This window comes from Lepisosteus oculatus, chromosome 13 (assembly GCF_040954835.1).
Source record: "Lepisosteus oculatus isolate fLepOcu1 chromosome 13, fLepOcu1.hap2, whole genome shotgun sequence".
Lineage (NCBI taxonomy): Eukaryota > Metazoa > Chordata > Actinopteri > Semionotiformes > Lepisosteidae > Lepisosteus > Lepisosteus oculatus.
Genome location: NC_090708.1, coordinates 14,340,033 through 14,365,659, shown reverse-complemented (window position 1 = coordinate 14,365,659; position 25,627 = coordinate 14,340,033). Strand labels below are relative to the sequence as shown.

Here is a 25,627-nt window from a genome sequence, read left to right as displayed (position 1 = left end):
AAGTTGCAAAAACCACATGAACGCGAGCATGCTGTGACTACAAGACAACAACTTTCACAGCAAACAAATGTCCTGCGTTCAGCACTGACAGAGACAAGAAATGTTCAGAGTGAGCAAGGCCTTCCTGGAAACAGACTGGAAAGAACAGAGGTAACAGACCTAGTTTGTAACACATGCACAAAAACAATAAGAAATGCTGGCTTGAATTTGAACAGTGAAGCATGGTTATGAAAACAACAACTCATCTCACAAGCCAATTGCTTTAGTTGTTTCCTATTTGTTTCTTTCATTCATTACAAGGTTGTCATGACCGAATCACCCTTTATTACTGTTTTTTTTAACATTAAGAGACACTCAGAGACTTAGTTTTCTAATCTTGTCTCATCACAGTCCTTCACTTCAGCTGTGAAATATTCAAACGCGTACAGAGTACAGAGATTAGCTTCTATGCCAGTATTGACTCCTGCCCTTTCAATCAACAGACACAGGAATGTCTTGGACACATAATGACTGCTGATGTAGCATACACAAGGACAGCTATTCATTTGACTACATTTATGAATAAAAGTTTTTAACTTTTGATTATTTTTTACATAGCTGGTGAAAGTCTATTTTTAAGTACAAAGAAAAAATAATTTCTCAAAATGGGACTTTAATGTTTCCAGACTTTAATTTGAAATAATTACACAAAAAGGAGAGACATGCCTGAAGGCTACCCTAGAATTTCATGGTCTTGTTTTGGGAAGAGACAGATTAAAGCTTTGTTTATAGCAGATCGAGATGCTAAAAAATGAATTAAATAACTGCGTTTGCTAATATGGCTCATTGCCATGCAAATAAAATTCCAACAGGAATAAACAGTTTTAAAGAACAGCTTTGAATCCTTAATTACAGCCAAAACAGATGTGAGTCTGAGTAATTTTATGTTGCTGTAAAATGAGGAAAAACATCCTTTAGAAAATACTCTTGTGCGACCCTTCATTTTTTCTCTACTCCAAATGGCTCTGTATTACTTGCTTTAATGGTTTTCCTGAATAATATATGTTTTTTTATCAAATGGCATCCTTTATCCAGTTTTTTGTTTTCATACCAAATAGATCACATATAGTTAGCATTCTACAAAGCTGTCAATTTTAGTTAATATTAAAGAAAGGCATGAGCCTAATGAATTCTAGAAAAGTGAAGACTTAAAGTAAACAGAAATATTAAATTATGAAAAAGTAACAATGTCTCAATAGAAAGATACAATGTACTCAAATATTATGGTGACAGTGACATATGGTGACATAAACATGTTCACTCTACTTCATACAACCACAAATGGTGACTAAAGAGTGCCAGTGTGAGAAATAAAAAGAAAACAGGATGTTTTAAGCAGTACACAACTGTGCTGGGGAGGCTCTCCTAGTGTTCTGTTGTGACTTAAGTTTAAACTCCACAGAGGTTCAAAGCAATTTGCAAACTTTTACCCTGTGAGTAACACGCAGTCAAACTAGACTTCAACCCAGTACAACAACTACCCCCCTATACCAGAAACTATTGCCCCTGATTGAAAAAATAAAAAATGGATACTAGTAATAAGCATTTTTTAGCAACTCCAATCTCCTTTGAGGCTGCTGACAAAAAAAAACACTTGCCCTACTGTGAAACAATCCATTTTCTGTCCTATTGCTTTTAAATTATAATTTGCTCTGGGGCACATATTCAATTGAAACTGTCAAATCCGTCTGACCCAAAGAATTTGTATCCTACCCCAAAAAATGGCCGGCTGTTTCCCATTGCAGGCTTTGTCTGGTATTTCTAATCTTAACTGGACCCAACTCCAACTGGGGCTGATGTTTAGAAGCTTGATTAGACACCCGCAAATTTACTGCTTTTTCTGTTTCTTCCAGGCTCTCTTATTACACACACACACAGAGAAAAAAAGAGGAAAAAGTGAAACCTGTGCTTCTCCGCACCAGTCAGGTAGTGGGATCCCACAGCACCATCCCTATGACACGCCATGTGGAATGACAGCCCAGAGTCTGCCAAAATCATAACCTCGGGTACAAGCTTGATGCTCATAAGAGCTACGACAGCACATACATATTAATCCAAAAAACTAGACCACCTAACAGAAAAGGACTCCACAGAACTTTCAAACTTTGTCGTGGCAAGTGTGTGTGTGTGTGTGTGTGGGGGGGTCTATGAAAATGGATGAGTGAAGAGGCGAGAAGTACTGAAGAAGAAAATATGACATAGCAGCTGAAAGGCCAGCTGTTATTCCAAGGAACATGCAGAGGTTAATTCCACCGTGTAAAGGAAAAACTAAGAGTAAAAAACACAACGTTTTGGCTGAGGAGCTTTCTTCAGGTGTCTCTTCTGCACCCTATTTAACATTACTGGCCTGTCTAGGCCTTTGGCTAAGTTTGCAGAGACAAATCTGTGTTTGCAATATCATATATTATCCATTCACACAGCCGGTCAAACTCATAAATCATATCCCCTTGTGAATTGATCATATTTGCTCTCTCTTCAGAGGCAGAAGTATAAATGAAGCATACTGTCTCTAGCCTAGGACACATGGAAATTTAGCAAGTCTGTGACTAAACCCCTTGAATAGTATTCAGTTTGTTTATGAATAAGAAAAAGTGTTTTTAGAAAACATTTAAAAAGACAAGCTGAAAAGTACTTTGCAGAAACAGGATCAGAATATCCCATGTACTTCAATTTTGTCTTTGTATAGCACAAGCTCTGCGCTCTTTATATTTGTATATTTCTCACTTGATATTTTTTACAAGATATAACAATAAAAAGTGCAAAAATGTTTCATAACATAAGGCCAGAGATCCAGTTATGCTGTCGAGAGGAGTGTATAAGGGCTGCTCTAATTTGTAAACGCAAACAACTTGGTGGGTGGGTGAGAACACTGAGGAAAAAATGTGAAAAGTGTATTTTAAGAAGGAAATATCTGAATTTAATAGACAGCTTGCAACAGAATTTCCACGATGTCATGATAAACTGAAGAAAATACTTGCAGAAGCCAAATGTATCTATTGCCTCCTGCGGAAAATTCAAGAAACTAAAAACCAAATTGACTTGACTGATCCAGTAGAAAAAAAAAACACTGAAAGTTAAGTAGCAGTGTACTTCTCTCATTACTGCACTAAACAAATTAAGACATGTCCTGAGATTCATGATGATTTGTTAACAGCTCAGTGTGTTCAGTGCTTATCATTCCCCTGGTTGAACTGGCAATCGGGCTACAACATTTCCAGGACTTTTTTTCCCCCTCTTTTTACTTTTTTTTTTAAAGGAAGGTCAGCTTTGTTTCTGCAACATGAAACAACCTTATCTAACCGGGCAGGTGCACACTTTAATAATTCAGTCTTGCATATTGACTCGGTGAGAGATCATGTCAAAAACTCTGTATTAAATACCCACACTCTCCCCCCTTTGCAAAGTCTCTGAGCCAACATGATTTGACAAGAAACCCCGTATAAAATGTCACCACAGGGGGGCTTTGAAGGCGTGTGCGTATCAGAGGCAAGGCTAAATGAGGTTCTTCATTGGGAAAATGTGCGACTCCTAAGGTATGCCGGCGGCCACTACCTGGGCACAAGTGCTGCATTGTGAACAAGGAAAACGATAGTGCCCCGGCAGCTTCCAAATATCTGGTTACTATGACAACACCACTACCCCCTCTTTTCTTTTCTCTGAAGAAATAAGAGATTTCTGACAGAAAAAATGCTATCCCGGTGGGAAACAGGGCACATGTAAAAGTGCAGCCTTTGACAAAGGGCCACTCTCGGTAGATGAACAAGAATAAAAAGGCAACTTCTTTAAGTGGATTTCATTTACAACCAATTAGTCAACACCTGATCACACTTCACAGTGATGGAAATTCCAAAGGAATCACTTGATTTCACACTGTTACTAATTTCTATATACTGTACAATACCAAAAGATAATACTGGTATGATGTTACTATGAAGACTATTTTTGTACATTATTTTGACATTTGTTTCCGTATTGAAATAAACTAAAATTAATGGTGAACTCTGCTTAGTTTTGAATGATGATTCATTCCTATTAAAACTGCTTTGTTGTCTCAAGATTTTGGGTTCTGCCACTCTTGTTAAAAAAATGAATTCAGTTTTTGCTGTGGCAGCTCTCTTCATTAAAAGATTGCTCCTTCAAGGCTGACTGCAGAATTATCCTCATTACAAAAATTAAAATAATCATAATTATAGGGGGTTCAATTAATCATCGCAATGTGAATGGCATTTTCATCTGTAACATCATCATCTTTCAAAAATTATGCCTCATGTTAGTATTTAATTGATGCCATTTTCCCCAGTATCAATCAGACAAGAAGACAGGCAATTTGCAAAGACAATAAAAGAAAAATCCTGTGGTAAAAAAGCCCAGTAAAAAATGATACTTTATGAGATTGCTTCACAATCCTGTAATTTACTGAATTCATTATTAAAGGGTCCAGAACGAAATGTGAGACTTGATTCCATAAATGTGGTACTTTCCAAGGTCAAATTTAGCCTGTAGTTAAGCTAAAATTACTCAGGTCAACTATTTAAAATTTAAATTGAGAGAAATTATAGAACATAGGCGTTTATCAGTGCAAATTCTCACCCCACTTACTATTTATTTTGTTTAATTAACAATTAACTGTCCACTGACACTATTGCATATGACAGTCTATGGAATGATAACTACAAGTGCTTCAGTATAGTGCTCTTATCTATTCTACTTTATTGAAATGGTTTCACTTCCTGCAGTCTCCTAGCCACACTAACAACACGGGTACAGGCGAACAGGTCTGCACTCGTCGTTTCAAAGGCATTTTTTTAAAGGCTTAGCTTTCAGCTTAGACAGTGGTTGGAAACGCATCTAAAGAGTGTTTAGAGGAAGAGTAGAGATCATTCAGCAGCCCCTCAGACCTGAAGAGATCCCTCAACAGGTTTGCAGGAAGCCTTTGACAAACTCTGGGGATTGGGGGAGGGCGGGGGGTGTTACTGTCGACCCCAGCTGGCTGCACCTGCTGACCCATGCCCAGGGAGGTTTCTTACCTGGCACGTCTTGTTCGCTGGCCCTGGGGCTGCTCCTCGCTCGACGCTCCGTCTTCTTGATGCCTGGGCTGCCTCCCCCTGCCCCATTGTGAGTCTTGCCGTATCCATTGTACACTGCTGTGCAGCCCACGTTGTTTTTGTAGATGGACGCAGGGGGACTATTGAGCCGGTTCTGCCGGTCCAGCTGCCGTTCTTTCATCTTCTTGGGCTGTGGCTTGTACTGGTCCTCCCTGGTTATGTAGTTGGACATACCGTAAACGGGGATGATCTCTTCAAATGGAGAGAAAACAAAAGAGCAACTTGAGAATGAACGACAACGTCGACAGCCATCTACTCAGTAATATAAGGGGGGTTTCCCCGTGAAAAGTCTTTACAATAACAATTAGTGGAATTTGTTTAGGTTCCACTGTGTATAGTATGAGCACCCAGTCTCTCTGTACTAACCCTTATGATCCCACTGGGCTCTGCTTTTCATTTCGGCCCTCAATTACACCAATCAAACTCTTATTTCAAGCTTTTTAGCTGTTTGCCCTTCCTTAAAAGTTTCAGATATAATTTACCTTCTAATACACACCTGCTTCAGAGGAGAACACGACTACCGAGGCCTAATTAACAAGTCATTAAAAGATGGCGGGTTCTCTAAATCGTAGTAGACTCTTACCTTCCCCATATATTGTTGGAGGAAGGTGGTGCTGTGGAAAGAACTGGGGTGGTATGTCTCCCGGCCCTGTGACAGGGGGGTAGAAGGCTGTATGGGAGTTGGGGATGAAATGATGGTGGTGGGCAAGGTACGGGGGTATGTGGTGCGTAGGCGAGATGGCAGAAGGGTAGCTGGGGGGGTAGCACTCAGGAGACTGTGGTGTCACTACCACACGTCGCACTCCAGTGTTGTCTTCAATCACCTGTGGACAGAAAGAGGACAATGGTCAGTAAAAATGTACATTTTAATTTTTGCTTTCTGATTGAAGAATGGCTACAACAATAAAGCCGTATTAAAAAGATTTTCATCTTGGTTCATCAGCTTGAAGGTAGCATAATGAATTTGGTCACCTAGAATCTACATATTGTGACTAAGCAATATTAACTTATTTGCTATCCTCTATCCCCAGCAATGTTATTTACAAATCTTTTGAATGTAACAAACATGGCTTGCTAAATCGTATTTGGCAGTTTTACTGAACTTTTTCAATCTAAGTGGTAGTTGAAATTTCTAATAAATGAATTTAATATATAGGATATAAATGCCACCTGCTCCTCCATTGACAGATACAAAATTGTAGAAATAAGTATTTACTCCCTTAAAATTCAACAGATTGTGAATTGCACTAAATATATTATTGTTGCAATAATGCACTTGATCTCTTGACAATGAGGAAGGACACACCCACATGTATGCACTGAATAATCTCAACTTAATAAATCAGTGTATTGGGTGCCCAGACACATCCGTGAGTGTCAATGACTATTTGTGTTCTTAATCATGTATGACAAATCCCAGGATTGCATGAATACATTTTATGATTGTATGGCGACTGGATCTTTTCATAGTGCAAGACAGTGGTTTTACCACCTCAGTACCTAAGCAAGGGTAGGCAGGGTCAGTACTCAGATACTTAGAAGCCCTAGTTGTCAGAAGAAAAAGATTAATAATAATAAAAATAATAAACTTTATTTTATATAGCGCCTTTAAAGGTGGCTTCTCAAAGCGCTTTACAGGATGACAATAACAATAAATAAGAAGACTACAACAATAAATAAGAAGAATACACAAGATAAGACACAATTAGAATTACAACAGTACAACAATAACAATAGAGGAAACCGTGGAAGGTGGTACTAAGAAGAGCAGAGGGGTGAAGAGTGGAACCAGTTAAGTAAAGGCTTTTCTGAAGAAGGTTTTGAGTCTGGATTTGAAGGAGTTTAGAGAAGGTGACTCTCTGATATCCTTGGGCAAAGAGTTCCAGAGCTTGGGGAAGGAGAAGCAGGAGAAGGCCCTGTCGCCAATACAATGTAGACGGGCTTGGGGGACAGTAAGGAGGGCAGAATTTGAAGAGCGGAGGTTGGGAGGTGGGGAGTAGGGCGATAATAGTTCAGACAGGTATTGAGGTGCCAAGCCATGTAGAGCCTTAATTAAGCCTTAATTTAAACAGTGAAGTCATTTCTCACTCGCTGGTGATGCGTGATTGCTGTCACGTTCCACCCAGGTGGGAGCAGCAATTCAGTGATGGATCAGGTTTGATCCCTTCCCTTATGTAAAGTGCGTCTGGACCAAAGAAACTAATTAATTATGCATGTCTGGAATATAAAGCAGCAGCATTGAACTGTTTTTCCACTGTGATGGAAATATCCATTGTGTATTTTTCCCCCATAAAGGAAAGACTGAGCATCCTCACTAAAAAATACATTGTGTACCATCTGTTTGCACCCTCAACCCATGGGTCTATAGCAAGTATATCTATCTGCATATGACTCTGTTATGAGACTGTCTGCTCAACTTATCTGAGGCTCAGATCATGTTCTGACTTTGCTGGCATTCTCAGCCTGAATAGAAAAACTCTGGATCAGCCTGTTTTGTCGCTCATCTTTCATTAAGCCAAGGTTGACAGAAGGCCAGGAATGTACTAGTCAAGGGCTGGCCTTCCTTTTCAGTCTCTGATAAAGTCACTTTTTTATTCAAATTCCAATGGTTAATTGAGAAAGCAATCACTTTCTGAGAAAACAAAATAAGATTATTTACTTTTCCCAGGCTTGTTTTATCATAAATAAAACAGAACATGTGCTACTTATTTACATATTGAGAGTGAGGTGTGGTAGCCAATTTAGTACAGTATATTAAAAGCAGAACACTTGATGGAATGTAAGAGCCAAGAAATAGCAGATTTATTTTTACTAAAATCAAGTGTTTTTGGTTTGCAAAGCTTGAAATGAACAAAAAAGAAATGCAGGTACAAACAGTTACTGTAAAAGGTAAGTGAGAAAAAACTGTCTCAAGTTTATATGCTCTAATGCCAAGCACATTCTGATTCAGCACCTCATAAAGTCATGTAATTTAAGTGTTAATTCAAATGAATAACCTAAGAGCAACTTTAAACTGAAAATGTCAGTTATAGTAATATTTAACATCATATGATGACAGCACCATAAAATATACAGAAAAGTAATTTATTAGTCTATTAATGCATGCATGTTTTTAGAAAAATAAAGTTGATGAATTTCAGATATTAATGTTTTCAGTAATTTTGAATAGTTTGTCATCCGTGACTGATTGGGACATTCAAGGACTAAATCGCCTTAGTAGTGAGAAATTGGATTGAGCAGGGGTGATGAGGTGATTTAATATAGACAAAAAAAAGAAGAAAAAAGAAAAATGGAAATAGGACAGAAAAAAGTCTGATATCCACAAGTTCACAGACATTTTGGATGACCACAAGGTCAACATCATCATTTGAGTGTGAAGGACTATCTAGTCACTACAGAACTATACTTTTAGTAGAAATTGATGACATTTTGTTTGCAAAGAATAAACTGATCCTGGAATGCAACATGCTCTTCCTGATGTGAGGGTATTCCAAAAATGCAACCAACACCCTTGGTTGCTCATGTAATAATGGCTTTCATGCATGATGAGAATGCAAAAGTGATTCTACCGAATTGCCAAACATGAAAATGAGTTTGAATTTGTTATAATCTGTGGCACAGAGGACAGGTACGTGCTTCTGAAAGTGCTACGAGAAGAATTGGACAGAACTCCACCAGACAACATCTGCAACATGGATCAAAGCAAGTGTCACAGATGGAAGAGCTTGTACCACTTCCAACAGTGGGCACACATACTGTACTACTAGCCTATGACTTTCACAGGAGACCACCTGTTAATAAACCCTGTAGCTAACACATTTATGACAAATTATGTCATGTCTGATCATTACAATGACAAAAAAAACATTTATTTTGATGAACAGTATATATTAACACAAACAAATACACAACTTGTGTTTAGATACAGCAGAAAGGTTTTATTAAATGTATTCCCTCAGTAATCCTTCCGATTGAAAGAGGAAACTCAACGAAGACCTAAACAATTGTTTATTAGAACAGATATTTTGGCGGACAGTGTGATTTGTCATTTGGTTAAATTACATCAGAAGACTCTAATGCCTGTGGATAGCAGGAGGAAGTGGGATTACAGTAACTCTCTCAAGGGAAACAACTGCAAACACATTCAGTGTTAACCCTTGCAAAACACTGCTTGTCCTCTTGCCTTCTACACACATCAGGATGTGGAAATGCTCTCTCTCCATCTCCCCAGTTTCTGAACGATGTTTAAACAAACATGACTCTGCAAAAGTGTGCTTCCCGCTTGCACTTGGCTCTGATATGTGTTTGTCCCCGATTCACAAGATTAAATGAATTTGAGACAATTAACAAATGGGACACCCGAGAGATACTATTTCACATCACTTGTGTAATGTATCTTTCTGCTTTGTCTTCGTTTCTTCACGTCACTGTGCTAAGCCTCCATCTGTGACTAAACTCTTAAAAAACCACTGACAGAATTTAAATCCTTTACTTCCTCAGGAGGTAGAAGAATAGGAGGGAAGAGGTGACTAATGACATTTAGTTATGTAACACATCCCTAATTATTTTTTTCCCTTTGGTTTAGACTGTTCTCTAAAACACCAGCTGATACAACTGAACCAATGGACATAACTGAAGAAGAGATTTTTTACGCTCACTGGCTTTCAAGGTTGAAAAGCAACCAGCTTCCATTTCTAGCCAAATGCAACATTTGAAATACACGTGTCGAACAATCACTTAGTGAGCTGGCAAGCACTGTATGCTGAAGGCCACATTTTTTTTTTTACCTTTCCTGGGACATAACAGCAAAAATCAGCATCCATAGACAAATTACTGCAATTGGTTTAAATGCCCTAAGTATCTTCTCAAAAATGAAGTTTGAAGCGCAACAAATGGAATTTGTTGTAAAGGATCCATACATGGACATAGTCTGACATAATTACTTGCAAAGCTATCTGAAAAGGTACATTACAGGTCATCAGTTTTTAAAAGATCTGAGATTATTATTTTCCTCAACAGACAGTAGGTATTCATTAGGCACTGTAATTCCTTTCAGCACTTTGAGACAGGCTTTTAATTTCAAAAACTAAATGAGGATTTTTAGAAAGGCAACAGGTTTTCAACAGTTTTTATTTTATATTAGTGGGAAATCAAGTAAAGATGCAGAAGATGCACAAAATGAGCTACCATCATACCAGTAAAAACAAGAATGAAGTTCTAAACAGAAACATGTGATTTTTATTTCAGCATCACACATCAGCATTCATTCCCCTTCACAAAACAATGACTGTGGATTTCCCAGGCTCAAAAGCACAAATTATTTTGTGTCAATTAAATGCGATGACCTGAAATGTCATCGCTTTCCACTTGAAGCGGCACACACCCGCACGGCACACATATTGAAACAAAAACCTGCTTGACTGTAGAGTACTGCTATTACTGCTAGCTATTATACACTGTCTGCTTCTTCGGTGCCCAGGAGATGGACCCTTCCGCCCTGCAGCATACCTGATCATACATCTGAGTTAACATCTCAGGACAAGGGGGGGGCGGGGGAACTGGGCTTTTAGGTGGGTTCACCCATTGGTTCCCTGCTTCATGACTCATCTTTCACAGGGACCAAAACAGGCAAGGGGCCGAGAAAACATTGGGCTGATCATTCATTTGCAGCTCCCATACACAGAAATTACAGATGGCTTTTTCACCTTACAGTACATAAAAATGTTATACTATTAGATTAGGATGGGATGCATACTCTGAGTTAAGCTATTTTATCACTTTCAGAGAGAGAGAGCTTTGCTGTGGGAGGCACCAATGTGGGCTCTGAAATTACGGAGCTGCACTCAGCATGTGAAAACACTGAAAGCAAATGGAGTAGGAAGGCTGTTTCTTTAAGCGGTTGCGTACAGTCCACATTGGGCTCACTTGCTTCTAGAGCTGAGGGAGAGTGTGCAGCTGCACCCCAAGAACTGCTTTGGTGTTAGATTTCACCTCGTTGTCGAACAGGGGGAGATGAAAGCCCATCTGTGATTACTGAACGTCCCCTTGGATGGGGAATCACACTGCCAGCAATGTAGTACATCAAAAATGTCACTTCTCCGCTTATAAACTTCTTTTTAACTAAGGAATTTTAATTTTAATTTTATACTTACACTATTAACAGTTTTCTACAGCTATACAAAAAGGCTGACTTAGAAATTCAGAAACAAGTTATACGGTCACATTCAATCCACCTGTGTCATGTATTTTATAATAATAATAATAATAATAATAATAATAATTGCTTACACTTATATAGTGTTTTTCTGGACACTCCACTCAAAGCGCTTTACAGGTAATGGGGTCTCCCCTCCACCACCACCACCAATGTGCAGCATCCACCATTTTGTCAGTAAAATGTTCTTGGATTTTTATGCTCAGGTAAAAAATCATTTTAGTCAACCACAACTACTAATTTAAGAATTAATTTAAGATATGTGATGCTGTCAGAATATTATCAATAAATAATGGTCATTTTTGGTTTACAAGACAGGGGCAAAACTTGTGGATATGTTTGGGACAGCAGGCCATGCAAGAAGGGTTAACGTAAGAAGGGGAAAAATAAGTGTCAAATACAAAAGGAAAGAGTTCAGGCAAGCTGGCTGAGGGGAATACAAAGAAAATATGACATGCAGATCCACAAAAGTTTAATAGCACTAAACCTGAGTGAACAAACCCTGCAATCAGGGTTTTATATTTTTCACATCCTGTTTTTTAAAGCTGTAATTCAGTCCACTAGTCTCAAAGCATCAATCAGTCATTATTAAACAATCATCGGAGTAAACAGTGATACTTTAATCATTTTGATAATCACAAAGTATGCAATCCACAGATAAACAGCACTACAGACAGATGTGGACATTTAACATTTACTTCCTAGTGAGGAGTTACAGGAGTGAAAAAAGACATTGTATTAATTTCTTTTAAACGTGTCACAAAATATTTAATTGTTTGAATGTATTAATCCCTTGTTATTTAGAGCATGTGTGATGAGATATGCATTATTATGTCCCCTTTCACTTACTAATCACTAAATAGAATATTGCAGTTCAGAAAATTAAATAGGGAAATGTTATCCTTTGTTAGAAATAAAAGTCCACATCTATGTTGGAATAAATGTTACAGTCTCTTTTCCTTAGGAATAGTCTGCTGTTGTGTTGTTGACAATTTTATGTTGCTTTTATGATGTTGCTTTATTGACATTGCACCGATTCTTCTGTACACATTCACTCAAAGAAGCAGTTTAATGTAGTTGGAACAGGAAATTCATTTTCAGAAGAGTTTCAGAAGATTTACAGTGGATGCATCAAATCTACCCTTAACATGGACTCGAGAGGCAAATTTCTCTGCTTAGAACAGTGTAGAATTTGAAATTTCAGGTGATGTAATACAGGGAGTTTTTCCTTCTCTGTTTCAGCTGGAGGTCTTCTATTTAGCCAAATACTACATCAAGAGTAGGAGCTCAGCAACTGAAAACAGCTTAACACAGGTTCTTCAATTTTCAAGCCCCTTCTCATAGAACTGCCTGAGAAATTACTTCAGATGGCCTAAAATGGAAACTATATACGTTTACCTACCCTGACTCACCACTTCCCTCCTAGGGTTTCCACATTGTTGTTTATAGCCACAAAGGTAGTTTTTGTATGAAGGTGTTATGCAAACATATTCTATTGTATTGTACGGTTTCTTTTACCCAGAAATATCTTTTGGATCTATCCCACACTATTACTTTGGATCAATCCTTTGGGGGCAGAGCCATGGATGTTTAAATAATAATGGCATAATCAGAGTGAAGGTAAGATCATTTATCCACATATGAAATAAACAAAAATTGTTCACCATTAAAAACAACAAACACAAAATGGTTTTCCTGACTGACTAGAAGAGAAACATCTCCCCACTCTCTTCCTCTTACCTGGGAGATGTAACCTGGTGGCACGTGAATTGGTGGAATGGAACCATTGGGTGACATCATCGGAACTTCTGCAGGCCCTGTCAAACAAAGTCAACAGTCAGATCTCTAGAGCAAAGAAAATCCCTTTGTATAAGCCAAAGGAAACATTCCAAGTATTCATGCCATTTATTTTTCCAACATATATGCAGCATGTTTCACTCCCATTTTTTTTTCACATGTGCAGGGGAGTGTGAAGGCTTTAAGTGAAAAAATAAGTAAAGTAAAACAAACTTGCTTTTTAAGCCAACTCCTATAAAATGAAAGAATCTATATATTTTCCTTCACTGTTAAACTGATTTAAGAAGGATTTCTCGTGGCTTAAGAGGTTCACCACTCTTAGTGTACGGTAATTATCCACTGTGAAGACATTCACACCTCCATGACCGAAGAAAGACTTGGTTCTCTTGGCTCTGGGTCACCCCCTTCAGTGGAAGTTTTAACTCTTTATGTACCTTTTTGTAGCTTAAAAAACCGGAACAATCTGTGCTTTCTACTTGGCAAACAGAAATCCCAGTCAGATATAAGGGTCTCTTCTTAAGATATGACTGTCTTTTTCAGAAAAATGTATAGGCTTGCATTACGGCTTCATATATCCCCTCCTGCACACCGATCTATGGAAACACCACAGCAAAAACATATTTGCCTCCATACAATTAAATTTAATAAATAAAATGTGGGGAGAAAAATAATATAGATATCATTACATCGATAGTATTTTGATACCATTTCTAAAGGATATCTAAAGATGTCCTTTAGGAAATACAGTAAAGGCTGTTCAAATTTTTATTTCTATTTTGCTACTTAGAACACAGAGACGTCATCTAAAATAAGTTAAATTCAATTCATAACCGAAAAACAACTGCAAACAACCAGTATTTTGTAAAAGGATTAGCCTGAATGTTATATTTACAAGCAATTAAAGAAATTTCAAAAATTGGAGTGCTTGTAGCAATTACTGCAATATGTTTGGGTTCTGCATCATGTTTAAAGGAAGAGAGTCACAAGACAAGCACTGACTGTTCAACAGAACATCAAATTTAATAGGATTTGAGTAAAAAGTCCAACTTAACGATGAACTTCTTTGGCACATTAAATCACAATTACCTAGGATGCTAAAGTACTTATAATATGGTTGCTATGTTACTGAGTAAGTGAGTGTTCAAGCAACTTAAATTCTTTCAGTTTTTCAAAAAATAATAAAAATGACTAATGTACAAAATTACCTTCTGCTTTGCCAAAAAATAAAATCACATTTGGGGGCAAAAATCATGTACTGTTTCTGCTGCTACTGGATGGTCAAAATCCCCGGATTATTATCAATCCCATCTGTTTCAAGAACAGAGATAATCTCAGAGATAATGGGTACAAATTTCAATGCTACTGTAGGGCACTCTTCAAATTACACCCAAACAGAAGACTGATACAACTAGAGTCCAGGCTGTCATCTTGAAACAATCACTCTTGAATCGAGGCAAAGGTTTGAAAAACCCACTCTCTGAAGCAATGCAGATTTAAACAATGCACTGCAGGCTAGTGCTACACTAATTCCAAAGCTGCATGATTAGCCAGCAATAACTCCAGGAAAAATGTCATTGTAACTGAGGGACAGGAGATTTCCCATTCCCTCATCTCCAGTAAGTCCCCTGTATTATAAAACATTACAAACGTAACCTACACTTCATGGAACAAGAGAACGATAGGTGCCAAAACCTTGGAAATAAGACAGGAGGCAGCGTGGAAAATATTTGTGGTACTCTGAAAGTTCTATTAGCCTTGATCCAGTACAGATGTAGATGTACTTGACGTCTCAATATGGGGTAAGTATTACTTAATGGAATTGCCAGCTTCTGTTTATCAACAGCAAATCATAAAGCTCAGCTGGCAATAAGATCTCCGCTTCAAAACCTCAGCATCCAAATGTTGAAAGTAAATGTGAATTTCTGAGACTTACTGACCCCTCCCCTCCTCTCCCCCTGCTTCTCATCTGTAGCCTGGAATCTGAAATGTCAGATTAACTTCACATACTATATCCTCATAACAGTAACATAATAACAATGTGCAAAAATAATGTGCACAAATGGAGTAATTTACCTGATAAGACACTTATAGATTTATAATTACATTAACTGATCACAGATCATTCACCTATCAGAGCACTCCCTCATCTTTTCAGCTTTACTCAATAAATAAAAACTATTGGCAGCAGGCTACAATTAATCTTGCTGTTTTTTTAGGAGAGGAATTCACTTCTGGAAGATGGAATTAGCATTGGATACTGGCATTTGACCTCCTTCAAGACATAGCTGTGAGGTTCAAACCTCAGATTTTTAAGGATTAAACAAGACAGACAGATTTCAATGTTATAAATCTCCACATATAATACTGTGTTATTCTAAGTTCTGCTGTAGTGCTTCACAACAGCTTCAGTAGCACAATGTGAAGCTGGTAAAGACATTTCTTATCTCTGGGGGTTTCAACAGTTAGGCTTCTTCTAAGTATGCCACTATAAATCATTCAGATGGGTTAATGAATTCTACAGTAAGCCTAATATTTTTTCAACATCTACCACACAAAATCTATAACCACTACGTAATATCCTAAAACAGCATACCTGTGAAGGCTTAGTGAACAGAAAAGTCATTGACAAAACTGAAGAAAATTTAGTGCGCACACCACATTAATCTACCATAACATGGTGAACATACCGTTACCACCACAACAGATTTTCTTTGGGGATAGTAGTTTGTCTCTTTTTCAAAGCAGACCTGTTATTCTAATCGGGGGCAATGTTTTTTTCCAGTTAACATAGCAGGATTTTCAACATGTGTGATATTCCTTTGCTGTAAACAATTCCAGTAATATATCCTTCCTTTTCAAATTTAAACAGCGCACAAGTTTAAAGTGTTAGCCATAATGTATTAGGATAATGCCTCCTTAACAGAAAATGACAAAAACCATCCTTACAATAAAGAAAACATTTTGACAATGGAAGGAAACAAACTTTTAGAGGACTTGGTTAAATAACTAAGTAGGCTATTTCCTTAATTATCTGTATAAAGAAAGAAGCATGCTTTGCAGTTCTGTGGATGTTTTTAAAAACTAGTGCAAGGTCATATTGTTCTCTCTTCTTCACCACAAATGTCCTTTACTAAACAGTTTTTGGACACAAAGGCATACTGAAACCAACTGGATTAGACACTGAAGCTTCATAATTCAAAGAACAAAAACAAGCACAATCTTTTTGGTCTAAGGGACCATTTCTTCATATAAACAGGAAATCTGGCTGGAGTTGTTGATTGACAGCCAAGATACAGCGGCAATTTTTCCACTTTTTTTAGTAGCACTGTGTTTGAGTGAACACAGAGTATGCAGAAAATTGACAAATGTACAATGTTCATCTGAAGCATTAACTCACTGGCTTGAGCTGCTAGGCAAACAAAACCACTACAGATCTGCCATCTTCACACGTATACTCTCCCTATTACTTGAGCTCTTTTGTGCTGGTATTCAATACTCAGCCTGTTACATGCGTGATCATGTCTCAGTTTTATGCCACATGAAAACAAACCAAATAGCTTTACCGTGTACCAAAAATCCATCCAGCTATGTACTTAGTAGTGCATGTCATATTCAAACTTAGTAAATTAGCCTGAGAGCAAAACAGACTTATGACATTATTTCATAATTGATATTCACCATATATTCGAGATTCCACCGAATTTAGATATTTGAGACAAAATATTTCAAGCTTAACATAGAAAATTATGATAGGAAATCTAATTAACTGATTAAATTACTTAGAGGTATAATGTTTAATCAATAAACTTCGGTGATGTGTGCAATAGACTTCCTCTCAACTTCAAGTAATTATTTTCCTGGAAGAAGTAATCAGAATTCCAGATAACCTAAGCACCATTTAGTGGTATGTAAAAAGAAACACAAAGAACTCATACTGTTTCTGTGTCCACCAATATGCCCTAATGCATACAAATAGAAAATACAAGGATTTCATAAGGAGAGAGATAATTAACTCTTAATGAAACCTCTTCTAAAACAAGCAATTAGCCTTAAAGACATTTTCTTAATAGCCATTAACTGCAATTATTTTTACATATTTAAATTGTCAGTGCTTCTAACTTCTTATAACCATCTTGCAAGACATAAATAAATGGAACAAACAGGACAAAAAAATCAGTTCCTCTATGTTGATTTTTGAGAGCTAGGTAGGGGTTTTGAAAAAACATCCTGTTATATTTTTTTAATCCAGCAGACTCGATGAATGTCTAATTATGCAGAGAAGGAAAATGTTGGATCTCAGTAATGCAAACTAAGGTCATCCCAGGAAAACACAGACGTGGCTGCAGCAAGGAATGCGTCACAAAAATAATTCATACTCTGCATACTTTTAATACTACACTGGCAAAAAGATTGTTCTGTCTGGCATACCAGCCATTTCTTTCTTGCTGGAGATTATTGGTAATTCATTACTTAAAATTACATGCTCTTTGGTAGACACCACTTCAGTTAGTAATTAATCATTTTAAATTGAAATCCACACAAATGGCTTTGCCAATAATGCAACTTCACCTGGGCAAAAACTTTTTGGGATATACTCTGTTATTGTATAGTTACAATTGTATGGCACTCACAAGGGAATCCTTAGGGCAAATATCTGTAATCAGCTAGGGGAAATAAGGTACAAGAGTCATCTCCATCTGCTATACCACAATGTTGACAGAGGCCAGAGTCACTGATTTAAGGTGGAAATTATATGCATAAAGAGGAGTAGTAACTGAAATCCCTGTTCATCCATCTTGCAGGAAACAAACAAATGGAATAGGATATCTCTACTGTAAGAATCAAAGGAACTCATTGAATAAACCCATTAGTTTGTACAACCAACGCAAAGAGAGCAAATAACAACATTGAGCAATATCTAGTGTGTGGGTGTGTGTGGGTGGATAAGCATGTGTATTTTAGTATTTTCAACAAAACAAGGCCAGAGAAACGTGTCCTAGATGTTAAGAATAAACATTCAATTTTGTGTAATCACCATAATCATGATCTACACGTCCTGAAAAACATATTATTGGCTCTATTTTTTAACTCATTGACATTTCATGTCAATATAAAACCAGAACAAACACACAGTACTGAGTTCAGTGATCTCTAGTGCTAGAATTGAGGCTCAGATTTAAGGTGAGAGGGCTTCATTGGCTATGACATGTATCGTTAAAGTTGAATCTAATATTTAAATTGTATGCTGAACTTAAAGCATCAACAAGCAAATTATAGTACAGAACACACTAACTAAAACATAACACCAGAAAAGAGTCACACTGAAGCTTAGCATCAGACGGAGAACAGTCTCACTGAAGAACAGCATCAAAGTGCAAGCTCATCCACTTTTCTCACTGGCTGAGGAAGAAGGTTGGGCAAACTTTCCTTCCTCAGAGCTTATAACAGATTCCGATGTTTCCAGCTAGACAAGGGAAAGTTGATCAAGCCCATCTGTTTCAACATCTTGAACTAATAAATAAATTATATAATTTCTCTTTGCAAGCCATTGGTACATGGCATTCTCCCTTTATGGACTAACTTGGGCAAAAACTTGTGGAAAAAAGAAAGTTAGCTGAAAACAGTTTTCCCATGGGTTAAACTATGCTTCCATCTTTACCAAAATAATGTCAACCCTTTAAAAACATGGAACATTTGAAATGCATTGGTGTAGAGACATTATAAATGTTCTTCGGTGTGCAGTCATGATTTTTGCAGAAGGAATGATGGAGAATTTTTTTAAATGGCTAATTAGTGCCGATAATGAGCTCAGCCAAAAGGTTCAAGAGGCACAAAGGGGATGTGCCTTCAGGAATTCATTTTCTTCTGCTTAGTTTTTTGATCACTTACTGTTTGGTTTAATCCTTCTACTGCTTTCCAGTTTTGTATGATTTCAATTTTGGAGTCTTTTGGCAGGAAAATAGCTCTGGGGGTAAAATGAATTGGGGGAGAATGCAGAACTCTTCCTACACATTCCCAGACTCCTCCTTATGTCTTACATTCCCAGATTCCTCCTTATGTCTTAAGGTTTCAATGAATACCTTTGGATTTTTTAAGGAATGCTGAAATATCGTCAGAGACTGCTGTGCCAGCACTTCTGGAAACTGCTGTGACTAGTGAACTTTTAGCCATCTAAAAACGGTGTGGTTGAAGCATTAAACTTTAGACATTTAGACGTTGTAACAACTGTATTTCAAGAGCTTAATTTATTTGCATAGAATGGCTTTAATGAAGACTAAAACCAAACCCAATCTGTCTCGCTAAGGACACTTTTAGCCTATTAATTTAAATCCAGGCTCTTACTATGATAAAAAAAAATGGTAAAAGTTGGCACACTGCTGTAGACTGAAACAATGGGTCCATTTTCAAACTAAGATTTCAAGCTAACCAGAAAAAAAAAAGTATAGTATATAGACAAAATTCAATTAAATATATTTTTGAGAAACTTTTAGTTTTCCTTCAGTTTAAAAGTATTAAGGTCCTTTTGAAGTCAAAGTGATAAAAGGATAACACATCTATAAGGCATGACTTTTAACACTGGATAACCAGATCTTTTTTTCCAAGGGAACACAATTTTAGATGTCAGAGTTTTGTTTACATACAGCGCTAAGCTTCGCGGCTGTTTCAAACTGTTAAAACAGATCAGAAGAGACTAGTTAGGGGGCATCAAGAAGAGGTGGAGGGGGGCAAAGCTGAGGGAAAGAGGGGAAGGCAAAAACATTTAAAATTCCTTCGGGTTTCCCAAAGGGTCAAAAGGGACGGGATGTCTAATCTTCAAAGGAATGTCTCTGATGGCATTATTCAGTGAGGCCAATAAATCCATTAGCAGCTTCTCCACTTTATCTTTGCAGGTTCTGCATAGGTATGCCTTTCAGACTCAGCATCCCCCACCCCCAAAACACACACACACATTCTGGCCCTTTCCGTCCAGCCTCCAGCCCCCTAAAGCCGAGGAAAAACTAAAAGCAGCAGCAGTTCAAGGGAAACTCAAGAGGGCACTACATAGAGGGACCTGGGCCTTCAGAAATGTTGTCTTTTCTGTCTCAGCATCACTGCACAAGAGGCCCCATTCAGGTCTCCATCAAGAGCCTTATAGAGACAGTAATATGTTCACAGTTGGCAAACAGAGGTCTGTTTGGACAGTTTAAGCAGCCCTCTGCTCGGCAAACATCAGCATTCCTGTAACTCCACAGTAAGGAGAAATGGACATTGCGTTCCCATGCTGGGCCTCTGAGGCCCAACGGGACCTTCTGCAAAAACAGGATAGCCTTTGTCTTCAGCAGCTACCATTTTGAACGCAGCTATAGATTTTCAAGGGACTTTAAACCGAATGAAGGCTGAGTATGTGTAAAAAAAATAGCTTTGTCAATTTACCAATTTCACATCATATCGGAGCTTAATATAAAATATCCTCTGTGTGTACTTTTGTGTTTTTTAAACAAAACTAAGCCAGCTCACTCATTTTACTTTACATCAGGAATCAGTGAGATTCACCAATATACTGTCTTCTTCAACTTGGTCCTATAAAATGAACATCTACCTTTAATTTACACTTAAAAGATCATTTAAATACGTAAAGCAGTGTGGAGGAGTGGTTAGGATTTCCTCCTATCTTGGTGGAAAGCTGTAAAGCTTGTCTGATTCAAAACCTGGCTGGTGCACTTGGTTTGTACCCATGAGCAAAGATCTTCATTCAGATTGCTGCAGCAAAAATTCCCAGATGTATGAATGTGCACAAACGCAAGTTGCTTCTGGATAAAAGCAGCAGCCAAATAAACTAATAATAAACTAATTTCTGACTGTGATGCTCCAGAGACATTGAAATATGCAGAGAAAAAAAAAGTATGGTTTCTCTATGACAGACATCCAAAAAAGTATAGCGGAAATGAAAATAATTTTTTAAATAAGGCCTAAGTAAAACACAGGCTCCAGCTGTGGCTTCTTTTTGGTTTTCATTCCTCACAATATAATACAACAAAATCAAATGTGATTTCCATCTAGACAGTGCCTGAATTTTTATATTTGCATTAATTATCTCATACTCTTATTAAAATGGCTATACTGTAAATAAGAATTTTTCAAGCAGGCAATACTATCTAACAAAGGGAGTAAGATTTATCCTGGTAAGAATTTGAACTATTTTCGTATTTGCTAGAAACGCATTCGTTTTTTGCCATTTCTCAAGTTTTGAATTCGTGCAATGCTAAAACTATCCCAGCATGGTGGGCCCTGAGCCAGAGTAAACATCAATCTATCTCCACTGTGGATATTAAAGACCCAGTGACATTCCTCCTAAGAACCCGGGTGTCCTGGCTAAATTCCCATTTGGGTCAATGAAACCATGGCCTGCTTAATTTTCTCCTATCTTGGTTCGTTCCAAAATTCATATGATATGGTTTTTTTAGCCCGGCAAATATGGCTTGGCCACCCCTTTCAACCGGATGTTTATCCAATGAGCCTGTGAAAAATGTAAACCTCTAAAACAGATCTTGTAGTATACATAGCAATGCTTTAAAAAAATATTTTCTCACCGTCACAGAATTACGGTCATCTCCAATTAATTCCGTTGGGTGGTCCATTGAATAGCATATACTCCTGCAGTTTATCCACATTAAATCTACTCAAACGAACCATACCACAAAGGCCCCTGGGAAAAATGTATAGTCCAATAAATATTGACAACAAAGTCTGAAGATATGCAAAAAGAAAATTATAAGACCGTTGTTAGTAATGTAGTATGAAAAGAAAAGTGAAGTATTTTCTTTGAATAGCATGAAAGCATTTCTCAAATTTGCTCATTAAATTCTCCGAGCTACTGAAAGATGATTTAGTCTGACAGTCAGACTGAGAGGCACCTGTAGATCCTCAGTCCTCCTCTGTGACTGGCAGTTCAGCAACAAAGGCATGATACACATTATTATTTTAAGCGCAGGCTTGAAAAAATGAAGAAACTGGATGCTCCTCTCAATGAAAAAATAATTTACCTTTGTGTGCTGTGCATCGCTAGAAATAATTACATTTAACTAAGTCAGGTTTTTATATTTCTACACTACATGAATTGCAAAGTGTTTTTACAGATTACAGGAAGTACTTTAAAGACATAAATGAAAGAATCCTGAGCTAGTGTCTTCAAGCATAACTAATTCTCCTGTGTATCCATTGTAAGCATGACAAGACTGCCTTAACATGTGAACCAGGGTTCAGGGTTCACTTTTTAAAACTGTAACTTACACTTCAATGTAATACAGGAGGAAATGCTAATCAATTCCCTCTCAGATAATCCCAAAAAATAATTGAAACATCACCGGAGATAAATTTGTTTACCTCCTTCTCTTTGCAGAGTCACAGTCAGGCTAGTGCTATCTGTTAATGATCTTACAAAGAGCTAATAGTTTTCAAGGCCACTAACACCAATGTACCTTTAACATATTACAACATGGAAAGAAATGATAGGGAGACTAAAAAGCAAGATGAGCTGGTATAAAGTCGTTGAAGTGCCTTTTATAATAAAATGAATATGCTTTTTAAAAAACAAAACAGCTTTGCTATGGTTGAAAGCCAGCCAGGCACGCACTATTTAGCAGTCCACACATGGCCTCTACCGATGATAAAATAATCTACCATCATTGCATCAGTGCACAATTCAGATTGTTTTAGGTTCCCATAGTAATATTAATATAATATGGTGGTGTTCTTTTTTTAAAAAAAAGTACTATCACTACTGACTAGAATTTGTCTAATCAAAATCTGTCCATGTGCTAGAAAAGATGTGAACTTATTTTACCACCTCACCAAAAAATACAGGAAATTGGCTTGAAAATACTAGGCTTGGTCTCAAAATATGAAATATATATGCATATATATAAAAACCCTCACACTTTAAAAAGCCTGCAATAACAAAACTTCCAATTAATGTTTGCTCTGAAATATTTCAGACATAACTGCACAGTATAATGTCTAAGTCATATAAAAAAATATGTAGTTAGGTTCACATTCAGCATAATTTTACACATTTCTGATGCATTAAATTCTCACTTGGTACCTACTTTAAGTACAAATGGCCCAGTGAAAACAAAGTTGGAAACAAAGTGTTGAACTGTATCTCCACGAAAAAACACTTCTGCATAAACAATCTGTTGAGAAACCAAGCTAAAAACTAACGACTGGACATATTAAAGTTCACTGCTCACTGTTGTTTTTTCCATTTTAGAGTACTTAAAAATGCAAACTAGACATAGTTAAGTAACTACATAAACACTGAAAAATGTAAACGGCCAGGAATATCACAGTATTGGACTACATTATCACTGTCCTTCACACTCCCTCTTTCCCTCTCTCAAACTGTGTATATACACTTATCAAATGTTTTTAAATTCCTAATTTTTGCGTGTCCTTCTAAGAGAGTTTCTTTGCTATGGCATGAAGGTCTGTTGTCCATCTAGGAAGGAGACAATATCTTCTGTAGCACAAATACAATCAAAGTGAAATGCAAAGTTGGTTCAAACTCAATTTTGCTGGAAATTCATGTTAAATAAATTACCATTAAAACTATAACATTTCAAGCACATTAGTTAAAGCACCTTTCTATAACTAGACGTTATCCAGCAGTTTTGCAGACACCAACCAATTAGCACTCATCATGGACTACCTTATTTAACCTTTGGCTGTTCATTTGTTAAATGATTTAAGTGCTTTCTTTCATGTGGGGATCGTGTACTGTACAAGCATCAACCAAACCTGAGCAAGGGGAAGCCTGTCCCAACTGAGGTTCTTATTACTCAGTCAAGCCCCAACCCAACTGTGGTTTATGACAAACTTTATAATTACTGGATCTATGTAGCAAATGGAGATTCATCACAATATCCAGCTGAGCAACTGAGACCTCAAGGTCATGCATGGCAAACCCACCACCAGCAAAGCTTCCAAATCAAGTCACACTGCTACGTATCAAGAAAAGCTAATATAGCTGGCACGTAGCCCAATGTTTCATTAAGTAATGCATTTCTGTAAACACTGGCTTGTTTTGACAACAGACCAGAGCAAAACTAACAATTCTGCCATAAACTAGACATTCAAGTCCCAAAATCACCTTTGCTTGTAATAAAAGTATGACACAAACTACTACACCATCTCTTTTGCGTGTGGTTCAGTAAAATACCAGAAAAGGCAACCAGAAAAACAGCTTTTATGGCTGAATAAACTTTCCGTAATTGCTAGGCATGTTCACTATTGTCTCAGAGCCATGCTTAACTAAGTACTGAAGTGACTCTAAACTTGAGTTGGTGAGCACAAGCCCTATGGCAGCAGTCAATAATAATAATGAGCAGTTTAATAATTCTCGAGCAGTTTATCCTGGTAGCCGCTGGAAAAGTTCAGGTAAACTCACTTGGTGCTCCCCAACCCAATAAGCACACACAGTAAACCTCCATTTCAAATAAGCCTAGCAACTTCAAAACACTTGACTTTACCAGTCAAAACAGTCAAAGCACAAGTGCACAGGAAGACTAATGTTCTTTTACAGTTCTCTCTCAGCTTGACTAAAAACTAAAACGTGTGCCAAGTTAACACTGTACATTTTATATTGCTATTATTTGGCACACAACTCTTAGTCTGGAACTTAACGGAACACACTAAAGACACCATAAAGAAAAATATTGCATCTTTATAGCCTAAATCTTTTTTTTTTCTGAGAAAAATAATTCACTGTAAAAAGGGACCCCAAATATCTAAAGGCATTTTTCAAGACAAGTACTGTAACAAATGCAGTGTGCACTGAGAAAAAATAATGTTGAATCTAGGTTAAGAAAATTTTACAATTGAATCCTTGAAAGCAACTGCCCAACAAAGAAGATACAACAACATATACAAAGCTTGCAAAGTATCAAAAGTTCTCTTAATATTTACACAGTTACAAAGTGCTATGTGAACTGGTGTCTGCATAAATGTATATATTTTACATACACGTCTGTTTGCATGGGCTAGGGTGTGTGCATAATTCAACTACTTTTCAGATAGAAAACAGCTACAAGTATTGTTCAAAATTGTTGAGCATATTATGCAAGTAATAAAATATCTAATCATGATTTCTCAAAAAACAAGGACAGACAGCCCTGACATCATGAATGCTGGAAGTTGCTCCTTTTTTAGACCAAGTACAAAAATGTCATCCTCCTTAAAACTCATGAAAAATACAGAAACCAGACCAGACTGTTTTAAACCATCATGAAGGAAATCTATGCAGTCTCACTGCATGAATACAGGAGAGATAGCTGGTTGTTATGGTGACCATGGTCAATAAAAAAAGCACAGGGAAGCACAGAGAAATAGATCATGCTGTATTCAGGGTCATATTTCAGTAAAAATAACCAAGTAGAAGACATATGAATCCCAGAATACAACATCATTCAGGGAGGATACCTACAGCAGTTTGTAA

The 25,627-nt window shown here is 37.2% G+C and overlaps 1 protein-coding gene across 1 annotated transcript in view; it reads right to left on the bottom strand.

The window, feature by feature from the left end:
• fndc3ba (fibronectin type III domain containing 3Ba) overlaps positions 1–25,627 on the bottom strand; it is a 166,330-nt gene that overhangs the window by 69,184 nt on the left and 71,519 nt on the right. The window contains exons 4-6 of the mRNA XM_069197403.1: positions 13,099–13,175; positions 5,728–5,968; positions 5,067–5,336 (exon numbers count right to left, since the gene is read on the bottom strand). Of these exons, the coding sequence (XP_069053504.1) occupies positions 5,067–5,336; positions 5,728–5,968; positions 13,099–13,175 (588 nt within the window). The remainder of the gene's footprint in view (positions 1–5,066; positions 5,337–5,727; positions 5,969–13,098; positions 13,176–25,627) is intronic.